The 16,174-nt window shown below is 36.6% G+C and overlaps 2 protein-coding genes across 3 annotated transcripts in view; one reads left to right on the top strand and one right to left on the bottom strand.

Moving 5' to 3' along the window:
* The window catches only part of SLC25A12 (solute carrier family 25 member 12), a 187,193-nt gene that overhangs the window by 125,488 nt on the left and 45,531 nt on the right, over positions 1 to 16,174 (bottom strand). The window lies entirely within an intron of this gene.
* The window catches only part of HAT1 (histone acetyltransferase 1), a 40,470-nt gene continuing 30,113 nt past the window's right edge, over positions 5,818 to 16,174 (top strand). The window contains exons 1-3 of one of the 2 annotated variants that reach the window (XM_027557638.1): positions 5,818 to 5,903; positions 8,135 to 8,292; positions 15,020 to 15,095. In XM_027557638.1, the coding sequence (XP_027413439.1) occupies positions 8,199 to 8,292; positions 15,020 to 15,095 (170 nt within the window). In that variant the 5' untranslated portion in view covers positions 5,818 to 5,903; positions 8,135 to 8,198. The remainder of the gene's footprint in view (positions 5,904 to 8,134; positions 8,293 to 15,019; positions 15,096 to 16,174) is intronic. The other variant, XM_027557627.1, reaches the window with a different exon arrangement.

The following is a 16,174-nucleotide window of genomic DNA, read 5'->3' as shown; positions in this document are numbered from 1 at the left end:
ATGGACTGCTTGGATCTCCTTGCAGTCCAAGGGACTCTCAAGAGTCTTCTCCAACACCACAGTTCAAAAGCATCAATTCTTCGGTGCTCAGCCTTCTTCACAGTCCAACTCTCACATCCATACATGACCACTGGAAAAACCATAGCCTTGACTAGACGGACCTTTGTTGGCAAAGTAATGTCTCTGCTTTTGAATATGCTATCTAGGTTGGTCATAACTTTCCTTCCAAGGAGTAAGCGTCTTTTAATTTCATGGCTGCAGTTACCATCTGTAGTGATTTTGGAGCCCAGAAAAATAAAGTCTGACACTGTTTCCACTGTTTCCCTATCTATTTCCCATGAAGTGATGGGACCAGATGCCATGATCTTCATTTTCTGAATGTTGAGCTTTAAGCCAACTTTTTCACTCTCCACTTTCACTTTCATCAAGAGGCTTTTGAGTTCCTCTTCACTTTCTGCCATAAGGGTGGTGTCATCTGCATATCTGAGGTTATTGATATTTCTCCTGGCAATCTTGATTCCAGCTTGTGCTTCTTCCAGCCCAGCGTTTCTCATGATGTACTCTGCATAGAAGTTAAATAAACAGGGTGACAATATACAGCCTTGACGTACTCCTTTTCCTACTTGGAACCAGTCTGTTGTTCCATGTCCAGTTCTAACTGTTGCTTCCTGACCTGCATACAAATTTCTCAAGAGGCAGATCAGGTGGTCTTGTATTTCCATCTCTTTCATAATTTTCCACAGTTTATTGTGATCCACACAGTCAAAGGCTTTGGCATAGTCAATAAAGCAGAAATAGATGTTTTTCTGGAGCTCTCTTGCTTTTCCCATGATCCAGCGGATGTTGGCAATTTGATCTCTGGTTCCTCTGCCTTTTCTAAAACCAGCTTGAACATCAGGAAGTTCACGGTTCACATATTGCTGAAGCCTGGCTTGGAGAATTTTGAGCATTACTTTACTAGCGTGTGAGATGAGTGCAATTGTGTGGTAGTTTGAGCATTCTTTGGCATTGCCTTTCTTTGGGATTGGAATGAAAACTGACCTTTTCCAGTAGATGTATATAATTAAAGCATTTTTTACAAACTACAGTTTCAAAAAGTAAACTGGGCATCCCTGACTGGTCACTTTGTAAACAAGAATAAGCAATTATAGTCCTCTTTTCTCTTTCTGACTATTTTTTGCTTATAAATAATGACAGAATGCAAAACCAGAAATATTAATTTTCAACTAATGTTCTTTGTGCCAGTTAAGCTGCTTCTCTTTATTCTGTGTATCATAATTTACCAGACGTAAAGAAGAGTGTAGAGTTAGCCACCATGTCGAAAAACTTCCAAAAGATTGATGTTTTTAATTATAAAAGAAACCAATATATCCTCATTAAAAGAAGAAAACTTTTTTAAAAATCCCTGATTAATCCTCATCTCCAAATTCTCTTACTAGTAGCCACAGTTAAACTAGTTTGTTATGCTTCCAGATGTTTTCTTTGTTTATATCAGAATACACTTCTTTATACAAGTAAAATTGGGCTTCCCTGGTGGCTCAGATGGTAAAGAATCTGCTTGCAATGCAGGAGACCTGAGTTTGATCTCTGGGTTGGGAAGTGCCCCTGGAGAAGGAAATGGCAACCCACTCCAGTTATTTCTTGCCTGGAGAATTCCATAGACAGAGGAGCCTGGCCTACATTTCCTGGGGTCGCAAAGAGTCGGACATGACTGAGCAACCAACATTATGCACTATACAAGTAAAATAGCATTATAATGTTATATAACTTACTTTTTAACCTATTATATAGTAGGCATTTCCTCAAGTCAGTACTTATTAGCTAGCTCCTTTTGATTAATGTTTCCGCCATAAAGAAGGCTGAACCCGAAGAACGGATGCTTTTGAACTGTAGTGTTGAAGACTCTTGAGAGTCCCTTGGACAGCAAGGAGATCAAATCATTCGATCCTAAAGAAAATCAATCCTGAATATTCATTGGAAGGACTGATGCTGAAGCTGAAACTCCAATACTTTGGCCACCTGATGCAAAGAACCAACTCATTAGAAAAGACCCTGATGCTGGGAAAGATTGAAGGCAGGAGGAGAAGGGGATGACAGAAGACGAGATGGTTGGAATGGCATCACTGACTCAATGGACGTGAGTTTGAGCAAGCTCCAGGAGATGGTGAAGGTCAGGGAGGCCTGGCGTGCTGCAGTCCACAGGGTTGCAAAGACTGAGCGAATGAACAACAATAGTTTATTTCCCCAAGTCAGTACATTTTAGCTAGCTCCTTTTGATGAATGTTTAGACTAATTCCAATGTGCCAGTAAAATTAATGCTGCCTTGAACATCTTTGATTATTTATCTTTGCATTCTTGTGCAAATAGTTTTGTAGGAGAAATACTTTTAAGTGGAACTACTTCAAAGATATACGAATTGAAATATGTTATATTCGTTAAAATTGCTAAATTGCCTCTCAAAAAGTACTAGTTGACACACGTATAGGTAGTATATGAGAACTGAAAAATGGAATGCGTAAACTGTTGGTACTGTCCCTCTTAAGCTATTCCTCTAACATTACTTTTCAATTTTTATTTTCTTTCATCTCATATGAAAGTCATCTATCTGGGTAGGGGATTCTGGATAATTGTTCTGGGAACTGACACTCATACCCCACACCCCCACCATTTCCACTATGTGTTAAACAAATGAATTAACTGGTTATTGGTATTTGTTTGTAGAGAGGCATATATTTTGAAATAAAGATGCATCAAGTACCTGCATTTTTCTTTTGGATCTCAAATTTCCTCCATCCACTTTCTGATAACCATCTTTTTAATACCATGTTTTGTTTTGTATTGTTTTTTTAAATCCCCTGTGGAGGTTTCAGGACAGGATGACAAAATTTACTAGCCCATATGCACTTGAACATGTACAAAACATATGGTTGCTAGTTCATTCCTAGCAATGTAATATGACTACTTGCTATGGAGAAAAATGCCTTTTCCAAATATTCTATTCTAGAATGAATGGTATACTAATACCATCTCATATCAATATCGAATTTTTATAGTTTACAAACCTCTTTCCTAAATATCGTTCCATTTGCTTTTCACAACAACCCAATGCAATGAATGGGAAGGTATTATTATCTCCACTTAATAGAGGAAACAAGGTCTACCAAGGAGTAGAACTGAACTTTTCATACCACAATGCACCCTCCTCCATATACCTCAGAACAGCAGATTCCTTTTGCAGAAATTTTACTCTGTGGCAGTAATATTCACTTCCTAAATCCCCTTTAGAATAAAGTAAAATATAAATTTAAAAAGAAGGGGAACACCCTAAAAAATATTTTTTCCTTTTTGGTAATTTTACTATTACCTTTCTGAAAGAAGTCATTCATTTAGCTTTTAGCTAAACTAGTGAAACACGTATTCTGTGACTTTTTTTTCCATTTTATTTTTATTTCTTTATTTTTGGCCACCCTGTGCAGGCATGCAGGATCCTAGTTCCCAGACCAGGGATCCAACCCATGCCCCTTGCACTGGGAGCACAGATTCTTAACCATTGGATCACCAGAGAAGCCCCATGACATTTTAATAAATATGCATGAACAGTTCTAAAACAAGGGCAATTTAAAACTGTAACCTCAATTCTGCAAGCAAATCATAATACTGTTTGTCACAAAATATATAGGTGTCATATTTTTTTCATATTCAGCTTATTTTTTAATCATCATATGCATCCTGTGCCGTGTTTAGTTGCTCAGTCATATCCGATTCTTTGCAACCCCATGGACTGTAGCCCGCCAGGCTCCTCTGTCCATGAGATTCTCCAGGCAAGATACCAGAGTGGGTTGCCATGCCCTCCTCTAGAGGATGTTCCCCACCCAGGGATCGAACTTGCATCTTGTATGTTTCTGGCATTGGCAGGTGGGTTCTTTACCACTAGTGCCACTTGGGAAGCCCACAACTAACTATGAAATCATATAAAGTCATAAACTCTGTTTCAGATTTGCTGCAGTTAAGACAACTCCCTTTTGATTTCTTGTTTTAAGAATCATAATTGCCAGTCAGCTATTGAGCAATCTACAGGTAAGTTAGTTTTGGAAAGAAATGATGAATCTTGCCATTTTGAAAAAATGATTATATAAAAAAGATTGTTTTCCATTTTTGATCAATAATGTCATTAGTGACAATGATTTCAGTTTCCTTCTTAATATTATGATCATAATTTCTTGTGTTTCATTAAGGCTTAAAGGAAAGGGATCTGAGCATTCTCAGTACCTTTTCTGATCTTTACCTTCACGGGGGCCATATCCATGTAGTGAAATACTGAGCTGAGAATCTGGAAACCTGGGCTCTTGTATAAGCTGTATACTGAGTGTGAATTTGGGTAATTCTCTTTTCTGGGTTTAGTTTCCACATCTTTAAAAGAAGGAAGTGTGTTAGTTCTAGATTGTCATCCCAATGGTCCATTTTAGCTCTAGTATCATCACTGTAAAACCTATTAACCAACATTTGTTGAGACAAGGCATTCTAGTATATAGACATGTGGGAATAATTGTGGATACGGATGGCATCACTGACTCGATGGACGTGAGTCTGAGTGAACTCCGGGAGTTGGTGATGGACAGGGAGGCCTGGCGTGCTGTGATTCATGGGGTCGCGAAGAGTCGGACACGACTGAGCGACTGAACTGAACTGAACTGCAACAGGGGCTTCCCAGGTGGCTCAGTGGTAAAGAATCCGCCTGGCACCGCAGAAGGCTCTGGTTGGATTCCTGGGTCAGGAAGATCCCTGGAGAAGGAAATAGCAACCCACTGCAGTATTTTTGCCTGGGAAATCCCATGGACAAAGGAGCCTGGCGGACTGCAGGGTAGCAAAGAGTCTGACAGGACTGAAGAACCAAGGACGCAGACACGCAAACAGTGGTTTATACTCTGGGACAGTTTCAGCAGCTACTAAACACTAACAAGCCCTATGGCCCAAATCGGATAGTATCCTGTGCTGTGGTTTGGACCACTAGGACTTCAGACATGTAGGAGCAGAACAGGTCACCTGAGGTATTATTGGGTAGCAATTTCGGTACACTAAACTCTTGCGCGGGCTTCCCTTGTAGTAAAGAGTCTGACTGCAACGCAGGAGACCTGGGTTCCATTCCTGGGTTGGGAAGATCCCCTGGAGAAGGAAACGGCAACCCACTCCGGTATTCTTGCCTGAAGAATCCCATAGACAGGAGCCTGGCAGGCTGCAGTCTATGGGGTCGCAAGAGTCAGACACGACTGAGCGACTAAGCGCAGTGCAGACTCTTGCGTAATAAACTTAAAGTGAAAACAGTACCTAAGTCTCAGACCGCAAACATATTGTTAAAAAGTATGAAAGAAAAACGATGTTAAACAAGTATTTACCGCAAAAATATAAACAAAATAAGTTAAAATTTCTCCGGAAACCACAACTCAGTCCCTGTATTTTACCGACAGGGTTCCGGTGTTTGAATCTACCGTCCAAGTCAAGTGGAAAGTTTCTCTTCCACTCCCAAACATCGCTAAGGGGGTACAGAAAATTGCCATAAGGTATGTATACATTCAAATCAAGCCGATAGAAACTCTCCTCGAGCCAGCGAACGTCTTAACAGAGAATATCCCTTCGCGGCCTCCTCCAGCAATTCAAGCCTGCAAAGGGACTGACTGCGCTCGCTGTGGCTAGGCAACCATCCGAGCCCGCCCCGCCGTCTTAGCCCCGCCTCTCAAGACGCTTCCACCACCCCGCGCCTCGAACCTCCTCCTCTCATTGGCCAGCTACAGGCCAGGGGTGGGCGGGGGAAATGCGTCAGAAAGTGGGCTCACTTCCGGCCTGGGAGCGCGCGCGGTTGATTCGTCCTCCCTCAGCCGCGGGTGCTCGCAGCTCGGAAATGGCGGGTAAGTTCCCAGGAAAAGTTTACCAAGGGGAGAGGGCGGGCAGGTTTGGGAAAGAACACCGAGACGGAGGTGACAGTACCCGCCGGGAACTTTCGAGCTCTTGCCTGGGTTTTAGAAGGCCTGTTTGAACCTGGGAGCGCGGAACTGTCAGCCCAGCTCCTTTTCCGCCGAGATTCGTGCCCCCGCCCCCAACTGCTCGAGGTTCTGCACCTTCTGAGGGGAACTCGGCCCCTGAGAGGGACCAAGAGCCCAGGAAAAAGCGTGGTGATTTGGTCTTGTAAGGTGCCAGGTGTCTGGACGCCTGTTTCTCTTCTCGTTCCCTTCGCCCACTGCTGCCTCAGCCTCTAGTCTGAGCCTATTCCCGCCAGCTGATTTTAATGCTCAGACCCTCCTCTTCCAGGTCTTCCGCCACCCTGCACTTCAACTTCTGAGCTAGCGCAATGCTGCCTTACCTTGCGCCAAGGCTCTCATTTGAGTCTTGTTTGACTTGATAGTAGTCTCCTTAATCTTTCACACTTCAGTAGTCCTAGGATTTATGTAGATTTCCTTTGAGAAAGAGGATGAAGCATTCTTCCTTCATCTAAACTTCTCTTTTAAGGGATGTCTAATATAATTCTGTGTTTATTCCATTCAGCTTTCTTTATTGAATCTCTTAAATTTACAGCGTTTAATAACTAATAATTGCCATTATTTTGTACGTGTATTAAGATTGTTTTGGTGTGGTATATGTTTTTTTTTTTTTTCCCCCGGTTACATATCTTTTGAAGTGATGGACAGTTTCTTCTGATTTTTCCCAGTGCCTTCCTAGTAGTCTCAGTAGACTTTTATAGATGTGCTGGATAGACAGGGTATAGCATGAGCTCTACAGATGTTTAACGAAGACCTCTTCTACCAGATAGAGATTGTAGGATTTTGGGGTCCATTGGTACTGTCTTAAGAGGGGGGACGCATGTATTGCACGGGGTGAACTGTAAGAATTCCACCTAAATTCGAATCTCAGTCCCACCATTTAGTAGTCAGGTGACCTTTAAGCAACCAAACGTCTTTCTAAGCCTAAGCTTTTGAATATGAAAGGGGGCTGATAAAGTATCTGCTTGTCTTGTAGAATTGTGAGGATTAAACTAATGTATGATTTGTTGCTTAGATTATACATAAATGCCTTGAGATGTGTTCTGTTATCTCATTTTTATAGATGAAGTTTGAGGTAGGTTCTATTATACTCTTTTTATCCATTTGTTCAGAGAAGCCAAGTAATGTGCTCTAGGTCATAGATGCAGTAAGCAAATGATGAAGCCTGGATTTGAATCCAGCAATTCTGACTCCAAACCGTTAATCTGTACTGCTTCAAGTGTTCCACATTTGCTGTGTACCTGTGTTGTAACCACTTACTGAAGTTTATGGCATGTCATTGTACCCTGTTTTTCATTTCTGCTCATGACTTTTTTACCTGAGTTTTCCCTAATTTTTATGATTATTTTGTCAGGAGATTTATTGCCATCTTTGCTTGAAAGTTTCTCATGATAATGGTTTCTTCCACTGTTAATTATCATATACATTGATGGATAGCCACCTTGTAGTAAAACCACTTGATTATTCCAATAGCCTATGTCTTTGTGCACTTGGTTAAAAAAGAAAATTTTCTTTCCTAATCATGTCCTCGTTCCTTGTCTTTTATACTAGAAATAGCAGTGTTTACTGGTTTCTTGTGTATCCTTCCTGAGATAATCTTTCTATGCATTATTAGTTGTTGGTTTTGAAATAGTTGATCTGAAAGTACTTTGGGTAGAATTTTTCCAGTATTATGAATAAAATGCTATCTTGTAATTATTGAAGGACATTCTCACCTCGATTCTTAGTGGAGCAGTAGCATCCTTTTTATATTTCTTTTTAAAAGGCTACTTAGGTATAAATCCTAGCAGGTAGTTTATATTAACTATTTAGAAATGTCAGTAGTCTGTTATGTTATCAAGTTTACTCATTTATGTAAAGCCAGTTTATATTAACTATTTAGAAATGTCAGTAGTCTGTTATGTTATCAAGTTTACTCATTATGTAAAGCTTGGTTCACAAGCCTCTATCTCAAAAGTGATGTTTATTCTGTTTTATAATGAGACAGTCATATACTCTACATTTATGTAGGAGTATTTGGAAATCTATGGTCTGTTAGCATAGTTAAAGACTTACCTTTATTCCACTTCTAGTAAGAACCCTTTTTTTTTTTTTTTTTTTAGGTTTGATTAATTAAATCACTTCCAACTAGTCTTTTTAAAATCCTGTTTCTTAGGATTTGGTGCTATGGAGAAGTTTTTGGTTGAATACAAGAGTGCAGTTGAGAAGAAACTGGCTGAGTACAAATGTAACACCAACACAGCAATTGAACTGAAATTAGGTATGTATGCCTTTCCTAAGTAGCATTAGACACATGAAGGGGAATTTTGTGTAAGAGCAGTTGTTTATGACATTTGTATGGCTTATTTTTTTGTTTATTGCAATTTATGTTTAGTTTTCTATACTAATTGAGCACATCTAGATTTTATGAAGTCTTGATTTATGTCATGGAGTGGGTAGGTGTTTGACACATGGCAGAGTTTACATGTCAAAAGTTCAGTGTCGCAAAATAATGACAAGTAGAAATGGTTTTAACCTCTTAAAAACATTTACCTTTACCTTTTTGCTTATAAAAATAATAGAAAATAAGTGTTGGTGAGAATGTGGAAACACACTCATATATTCCTGGTGGGAGCATAAAATGATGCAATTACTTTGGGAAACAGTTTTGCAATTACTTTGGGAAGCAGTTTGGCAGGATCTTAAAGAGTAAACATATATTTGCTATATGACTTAACAGTTCAACTCCTAGACATCTACCCAAGAGAATTTAAAATGTTTGTCCATCCAAAAACTTGTACGTGAATGTTCACAGGAATATTATTCACAATAGCCAAAGGATATAACCTAGATACCAGTCAGCTGGTAAATGGTTAAACAAAGTGTGGTATATCCATGTGATGGGATACTATTTGACATTAAGAAGGAGTGAAGGGTCGATACATGCTACAACATAGGTGAACCTCAAAAACATTCTAAAGTGAAAGAAACCAGACATCCTGTATGATTCCATTTGTATGAGTGTTCAGAAAAAGCATATGCACAGAAACAGAAAGTTAGTGGTCACCTGGGTCTGAGGGTGGCAACAGAGAATGACTGCAAATTGGATTTCTTTTGGGTAATGGCAGTATTTTAAAATTAGATTGTGGTAGCAGTACACAAGTCTAAATGTACTAAAAATTTTAAAATTATACTCTTAAAACAATTGAGTTTATGGAATGTAAATTTATAACTCAATAAGGCTGTTTCAAAAATAATTATGTGCTAATGAGTTCTGGTCTCATCACTTTCCATTCCTTAGATTTTTCATCTTTAAAATGGAATCAATATTATTTGTAGTGAATCAATTATGAGGTTAAATACAAGTAAAGTGCTTGAAAAACTTGATTTAGTCACAGTAAATGTTAGCTATAATTAAACAGTACAAACATAACAAATACAGAGAAGGTGATAAAGAAGATACTTGTGTCCTGACACCTCATTAAAAGGATAATACTGATCAAAGTTTTTATTTTTTCTTGTACATACATTATTTCTTTAAAACCAGGATCCTTTTGTAAGGCTGTTTTGTTATTTAGCTTAACAATAACTTGAATATCATTGTTTGTAACTATATATAGATGTACTTCATTCTTTTAAATTAAGTAATTCAGTATGACTGTATCATAACTTTTTAAAACTTACTCTATATTGTGAGATTTGCTTCTCCTTTTTTACTATTAAAAGTGATTCTCTAGTAAATACCCTTGTGTACATTTGTACCCACTGGTGTGAGTGATCTGTAGAATGTGTGGCTAGAAGTTAAAATGCTGGATCAGAGTTTTTCATTTTCAACACTGTTAACATTTTGGGTTAGGTAGGTAATTGTTAGGAAATGGCAGCCCATCCCAGGTGACACTAGTGGTAAAGAACCCATTTGCCAGTGCAGGAGACATTAGAGACACGGGTTCTATCCCTGGGTCTGGAAGATCCCCTAGAGGAGGAAGTGGCAGCCCACTCCAGTATTCTTGCCTGGAGAATCCCATGGACAGAGGAGCCTTGTGGGCTGCAGTCCAAAGAGTTGGACATGACTGAAGCGACGTAACAGCAGCCAATATTTTTGCCTGGGAAATCCCATGGACGGGGCTACAGTCCATGAAGTCACAAAAGAGTCGGAGCAACTTAGCAACTAAACAACAAAAGGATTCTTTGTTATTTTGTACTTTGTAGTATGTTTAGCAGCACTCTTGGTCTGATAACTAGATGCCAGTAACATTCTCCAGTTGTGACAACCAGAAATGTCTTCCAACACTGCCATACCTCCTAAGGATGGTATGTAAAATTGTCTCTGTTTAAGAACTACTGTGCTAGATCAAAGGGTTACGAACATATTCTACTTTAGTAGCTGTTGTTAAATTGCCTTCTAGAAAGAGTATGTGTGCTTATACTGCTACAGTCTCACATTTGAGATAGTCCTTTTACCTCTACCCTGATCAGTGTTGCGTATTATCATTTTTGAAAAAACCAAAAACACCTTGCCTCTGTGATGTGTGAAAGGTAGCTTCTTATTTCTGCTTGCAATTGTTGTGAGAAATGCGTAACTTAAAATTTACTGGTTTTTGAAGTGTACAGTTCTATGGTATTTAGTATACTCTCATTGTTGTGCACCTAGTCTCCAGAACTTTCTCATTTTGTAAAATTGAAACTATATTCATTAAAGAAAGAACTCCTTATTTTCCCCCCTCTCACTGGCCCTTTGCTAATACCTTTCTACTGTTTTAAAATTTGACTGCTTTAGATACCTCATATAAATGCAGGCATACAGTATTTGTTGTCTTGTGACTGGCTTATCTCTTTTAGCATAGTATCCTCAAGATTCATCCATGTTGTAGCACTTGGCAGAAATTCCTTCCTTTTAAGACAGGATAATATTACATTACATATATATGTATATATATTATAGATAATATAAACATTATAATATTGTTATATTTAATATTATATATTACATGTAATGATTATAAAATTATAGTATTTATGTTTACATTATATATAATATATACATTACATTATATATTTATAGACATATATATACATACCACATTTTATTTATCCATTCATCTGTTGATAGATACTTAAGTTGCTTCCTTCTCTTGGCTATTTGAATAATGCTGCTGTGAATAGGGATGTGCAACTGTCTCTTTGAGATCAGTTTCAAGTTCTTTTGGATATGTATCCAGAAGTGGGATTGCTGGATCATATAGTAATTATATTTTTAATTCTTTGGGGAACCTTCATAATTTCCATAATGGTTATTACAACTCCATTTTACATACCCACCAACAGTGCACAAAAGTTGCAGTTTCTCCACATCCTTACCAACTTACTGTTTAGTGAGATTTTTCTTTTTCACTGTGTTTTTGACTGTTTTGATTTGATAATTAAAATTGATTTTTAATTCTAAGAGAAGTATATCCTTTATATTTAAAAGAACCAACCCTCCTTTTGTCATATTTTGCAAATACTTTGACACCTGTTTTGACTTTTGTTATGTAGAAGTTAAAACTTTTTATCTAGGGAAATTTCTTTTTCTTTTATGAGTTTTCATTGTGTCTTATAAAAAGGGCCTTCCTTCTCTAAGATTATGAAAATGTTTATATATTGTTTATTTTAATAGTTTTTAAATTTTTTTCTTTTTTAATTGAACCTTTGAATCTTTACCTTGATAAGGCATAGAGTAGGAATCCAGTTTTATACTTTTCCAGATGGTTTAGGCAATTATCTGCCTGCCAGTTTGTTGTCTCTTAAACAATTACAATTTCTTTTTTTAATCACACTAAAGTATCATATATATTCTTGGGTGTACTTTGAGGCCTTTTGTTCCCCTTGAGCCATTAGTGTACTGTTACAATAAATATGATTAGTATACGGTGTGACTAGATCCCACTCATTTACTCTTTCAGTTTCTGTAATGTTTTTTCTTCTAATGAACATTTTACTAAGTTCCAAAGAGATGTTTTGTTAATTTTTTTAAATTGAGATCCTACTAAAATTTAAGTTTAATATGGGGAAAAGTAGTGTCCTTACATTATTGAGTCTTCCTTACTAATAGCAAGCATATCTTTCTATTTATTAAGGCCTGTTTTTTTGTCTAACTGTAGAGTTTTAAAGTTTATGTATAGATGATAAACATTTCTTATTGTTTATTCCTAGGGATTTCATCTATTTTACTGCTATTATGAAGTGGCATCTTCTCTTCTGTTGTATTTATCTTTATTGTGTGTAGGAGAATGATGGAAAGTAATTTTTAATATATATATATTTTACCACATCAAGATCCCGTTTACATATATTCTACACATATTTGACATAACTAAAGTTGACTGGGTTATTTGGGCAATCTAATTCCTACCATCAGTAGCAATAATTTGCTTCCCTCAAACCAGCCTTTCTTTCTGTCTCCCTCTTTTCCCTTCCCCCGTTCTTTGGAGAAACGTTTATCAGAACATACTGATAGACACGTGGGATAACTTTAACTCTTGACTGCATACCAATAATTCCACTAAGTTTATCCCAAGATTCTTCTCCATTAATAAGCTATTTTCACTCTGTGTGTGAGAGATTGACAGGCGTACTTTTCCCACAGGGATCCAGTGCTCTGGGGGTGGGTTACTATAGAAAAAAGTGAATCTTTTTTTATTATACCAGACAAACTCTATACCTGTTAAGCGGTAAATCTGCATTCACCTTTCCCTCCAGCTCCTGGTAACCTCTAATCTACTTTCTGTCTGTATGAATTACCCATTTTAGATATTTTGTTTAAGTGGAATATTTATCCTTTTCTGTGGCTTATTTCACTTAGCATATTTTCACCTTATTTACTCATCAGATGTTTCATGTTGTACCATGTATCAGAGCTCCACTCCTGTTAATGGCTGAGTAATATTCCACTCGATGCCACACTTTGTTTTATTTAGTCATCTGCTGATGAACACTTAGGTTGTTTCCACCTTTTGGTAATTGTGAATAATGCTGCTGTGAGCATCAAGATAGAATTGTGTTATCCTTGTTTTCAGTTCTTTTGACTGTATAGCTAGGAAGAGAATGCTGGATCATATAATAAATCTTTGTTTATCTTTTTGAGTAACTGCCAAATTATTTTCCACAGTGGATACACCATTTTACATTCCCACCAGCAATATATAAGAGTTCCACTTTTACTACATTCTTGTCAGCACTTAATTAATTTTATATATAGCCAATCCTAGAATATGTGAAATGATATCTTATTGCAGTTTTTATTTGCATTTCCCTAATGACTGATATTGAGGATCTTTTCATGTGCTTATTGTCACTGTGTATCTTTTTTGTAGAACTATCTGTTCAAATCTTTTGCCTAATTTTTAATTGAAGTGTTTTTAATATATTTGTTATTTTTTTAATGTATTTTAAAACAGATAATCTTACTGGATTCTTCTACTGTTTTTGGAGAGTGGTTTCAGCTGATTTTCTTAGTTTTTTATTCACTTCCTTTTTTTATAAATATGCCTCTTATTTTGTTCTCTTTCCAATTTGCATTTTCTAGCACTTTCAGAACACTGTTAAAAAATGATAGTGGTCATTCCTTTCACTTAAATTAATGAAGATGATTATAGTAATTCTCCAATAAATCTCAAATCCTGGCTTGTTACATTGAAAAGTGTTTTTCAATTTTCAAAATTTTTTATTCAGATATACACATTAGAGTATATTGAGGGCCATTTCAGTTTACATGGAAATAATTTTGATAATGTCTTATATACAATGTAATACATAAATATTAAATTATTTTTTTATTTTTAGATATTGAATCATCCTTTTATTTCAGTACCACAGTGTATTTTGTTTCTATGAAGACTATTTTATGTTATCTTTAAATATTCTTACATTATTGTTTGTAGGTGAGCTTGGTCTGTTTTTCTCCTCTTTGCTTTTTTTTTTTTTGCTTTCTTTTTAGGAGAGGTGAAAGTCAATTTTTGTAGTCTTTGTGCACATTTCTCATGGCCTTCCCACTTTACCATTCCCACTCTGAATAGTTTTTAAAGTATTAGATAGATATAGTTGTTCCTTAAAAGAATTCACCTTAATGACTATGAAGAGATTGTTCTTTTATGCCATTTAATGCTTTCTTTGCCTGAATACAACTTAGATTGCATTTTCAGGTTTTGTGCTTTATGATACATTTAAAAAATTTATTTATTTAGGTTGCTCTGGCTCTTCATTGCTGCATGTGGGCTTTCTTTAGTTGTGGCAAGTGAGGGCTACTCCCTAGCTGCAGTGCTTGGGCTTCTCTTTGAGGTGGCTTCTCTTGTTGCAGAGCACAGACAGACCCTAGGGCAGGTTTCAGTATTTGCAGGACGAGGATTCAGTAGTTGCAGCACACCTGCTTAGTTGCCCCCTGGCATGTGGAATCTTCATGGACCAGGGATTGAACCTATGTCCCCTGCATTTGCAGGCAGATTCTTAACCACTGGACCACCAGAGAAGTCCTGCAGTGACAAGCAAAAGGAAAAAAAGCTAGCAACAACATAAACATCATCATCATCTTGCAGTCATAAAGAATGATGTGATGATATGAGCTTCATCAAACTCAGATTATTCTTGTTCTCAGAATGTTTCCTATAGCACTTTGTTTTTGTTTCCTTTGTACTAGCTTTGCTCATCTCAGTGTGCCTCTCTTTGGTTTTATTCTCTTTTACTCTTTGCACTGTGTACAAACATAACAGAAAAATAAAAACTAAATTAGATGCCTGTGTCATACCTAGGTTTCTAATTCTTAGACTCAGTAGGGTTTTGATGCTGAAGCACTCAAAAGTAACATTCTGATTTTTATTGTTGTCACATGAGAATCCAGTGTAAATCATATAATGGAAAAGTGACATTTTTAAGTAAAAAAAAATTTGTTGGCTGTATCCTGGTTATAATGAGATTCTCAAAGTGGAAATACCTATCACCTTTAATATCTCTATATTTTTTATTCTTTTAAACAGTTCGTTTTCCTGAAGATCTTGAGAATGACATTAGAACTTTCTTTCCTGAGTATACCCATCAACTCTTTGGGGATGAGTAAGTAACTTAGTAAGATATTTGTCAAATTAGTAGGGAAAACACGTTTTGGTTTTTTTTAAATTTAGAAATCAATTTATTTTCTTTCCTATTATTTTTCATGTTTCTTTTAAAATATATTAGAATGGCATGTTTTATATTGAGACACCAATCTACTGTATAATACCTATCATTTAGTGCTATACTGTAGGTACAGTATGGTATTTAATTTGCATAATCTTAGCAGTGGTATCATCATGTGTAACATTAACATTGGCGGGGTTGGATAGTTGCCTAGGAACATATGAATGACTGAAATTCAGATTCAGTCAAACTGTAGAGCCCATATTCATAACTACTTGTTTTGCACGATTTTGCTATACTGCTTCTAGAAAACACTCCCCCAACACTAGAAAGCTCAAGTTTTTTTCTATGAGAAATAAATAAACAATTAAGAGAAATTTATTTTCAGAAGCAAGTTTGAAGATATGTCCTGGGATGTTCAGCACAATTTTTTAAATTTCTAACGCCTTCATTACATTATTAGAGTAGTCCATTACCTTTTGATTTTGAAGAAAATACCAACTTTGCAGTAAGTTTCAAGAATAATATTCTGTACATCCTTTACATACATCAGTTATTAACATTTAGCTATATTAGCTTTAATCATTCTCATATACATATATTGATAGATTGTTGTTGAGCCATTTGAGAGTTGGTTGCAGATATATCTTCTCTTACTCCTAAACTCTTTAGTATGTATTTTCTAAAAACAAGGACAGTATTGTGGTAAAATTATCCAAACTCAGGAAATCTAACATTGATATATTTTCTAAAATATAATCCACATTTCAAACTTTGCCAATTGATTCCCAGTAATTCTTTTGTGTATATTCAATAAAGTCAGTAATTCCTCATCCTTGATCCAGTCTAGAATCATGTATTGCTTTTAGTTGTTACCTTTCTTTAGTCCCTTTCGACTGGAACAGTTCCACAGACTTTATTTTCCATGTCATTATTTTTGTAGAGAATAGGGCTAGTTTTGTAAACCTTCATTTTGGACTAGTTTGATTGTTTCTTCATGATTAAATTCAGATAAT

The sequence above is a fragment of the Bos indicus x Bos taurus genome, chromosome 2 (assembly GCF_003369695.1).
Source record: "Bos indicus x Bos taurus breed Angus x Brahman F1 hybrid chromosome 2, Bos_hybrid_MaternalHap_v2.0, whole genome shotgun sequence".
In the NCBI taxonomy this organism is placed as follows: domain Eukaryota; kingdom Metazoa; phylum Chordata; class Mammalia; order Artiodactyla; family Bovidae; genus Bos; species Bos indicus x Bos taurus.
The sequence above is the reverse complement of the archived record's forward strand: the minus strand, read 5'-3'. Positions and strand labels throughout refer to the sequence as shown.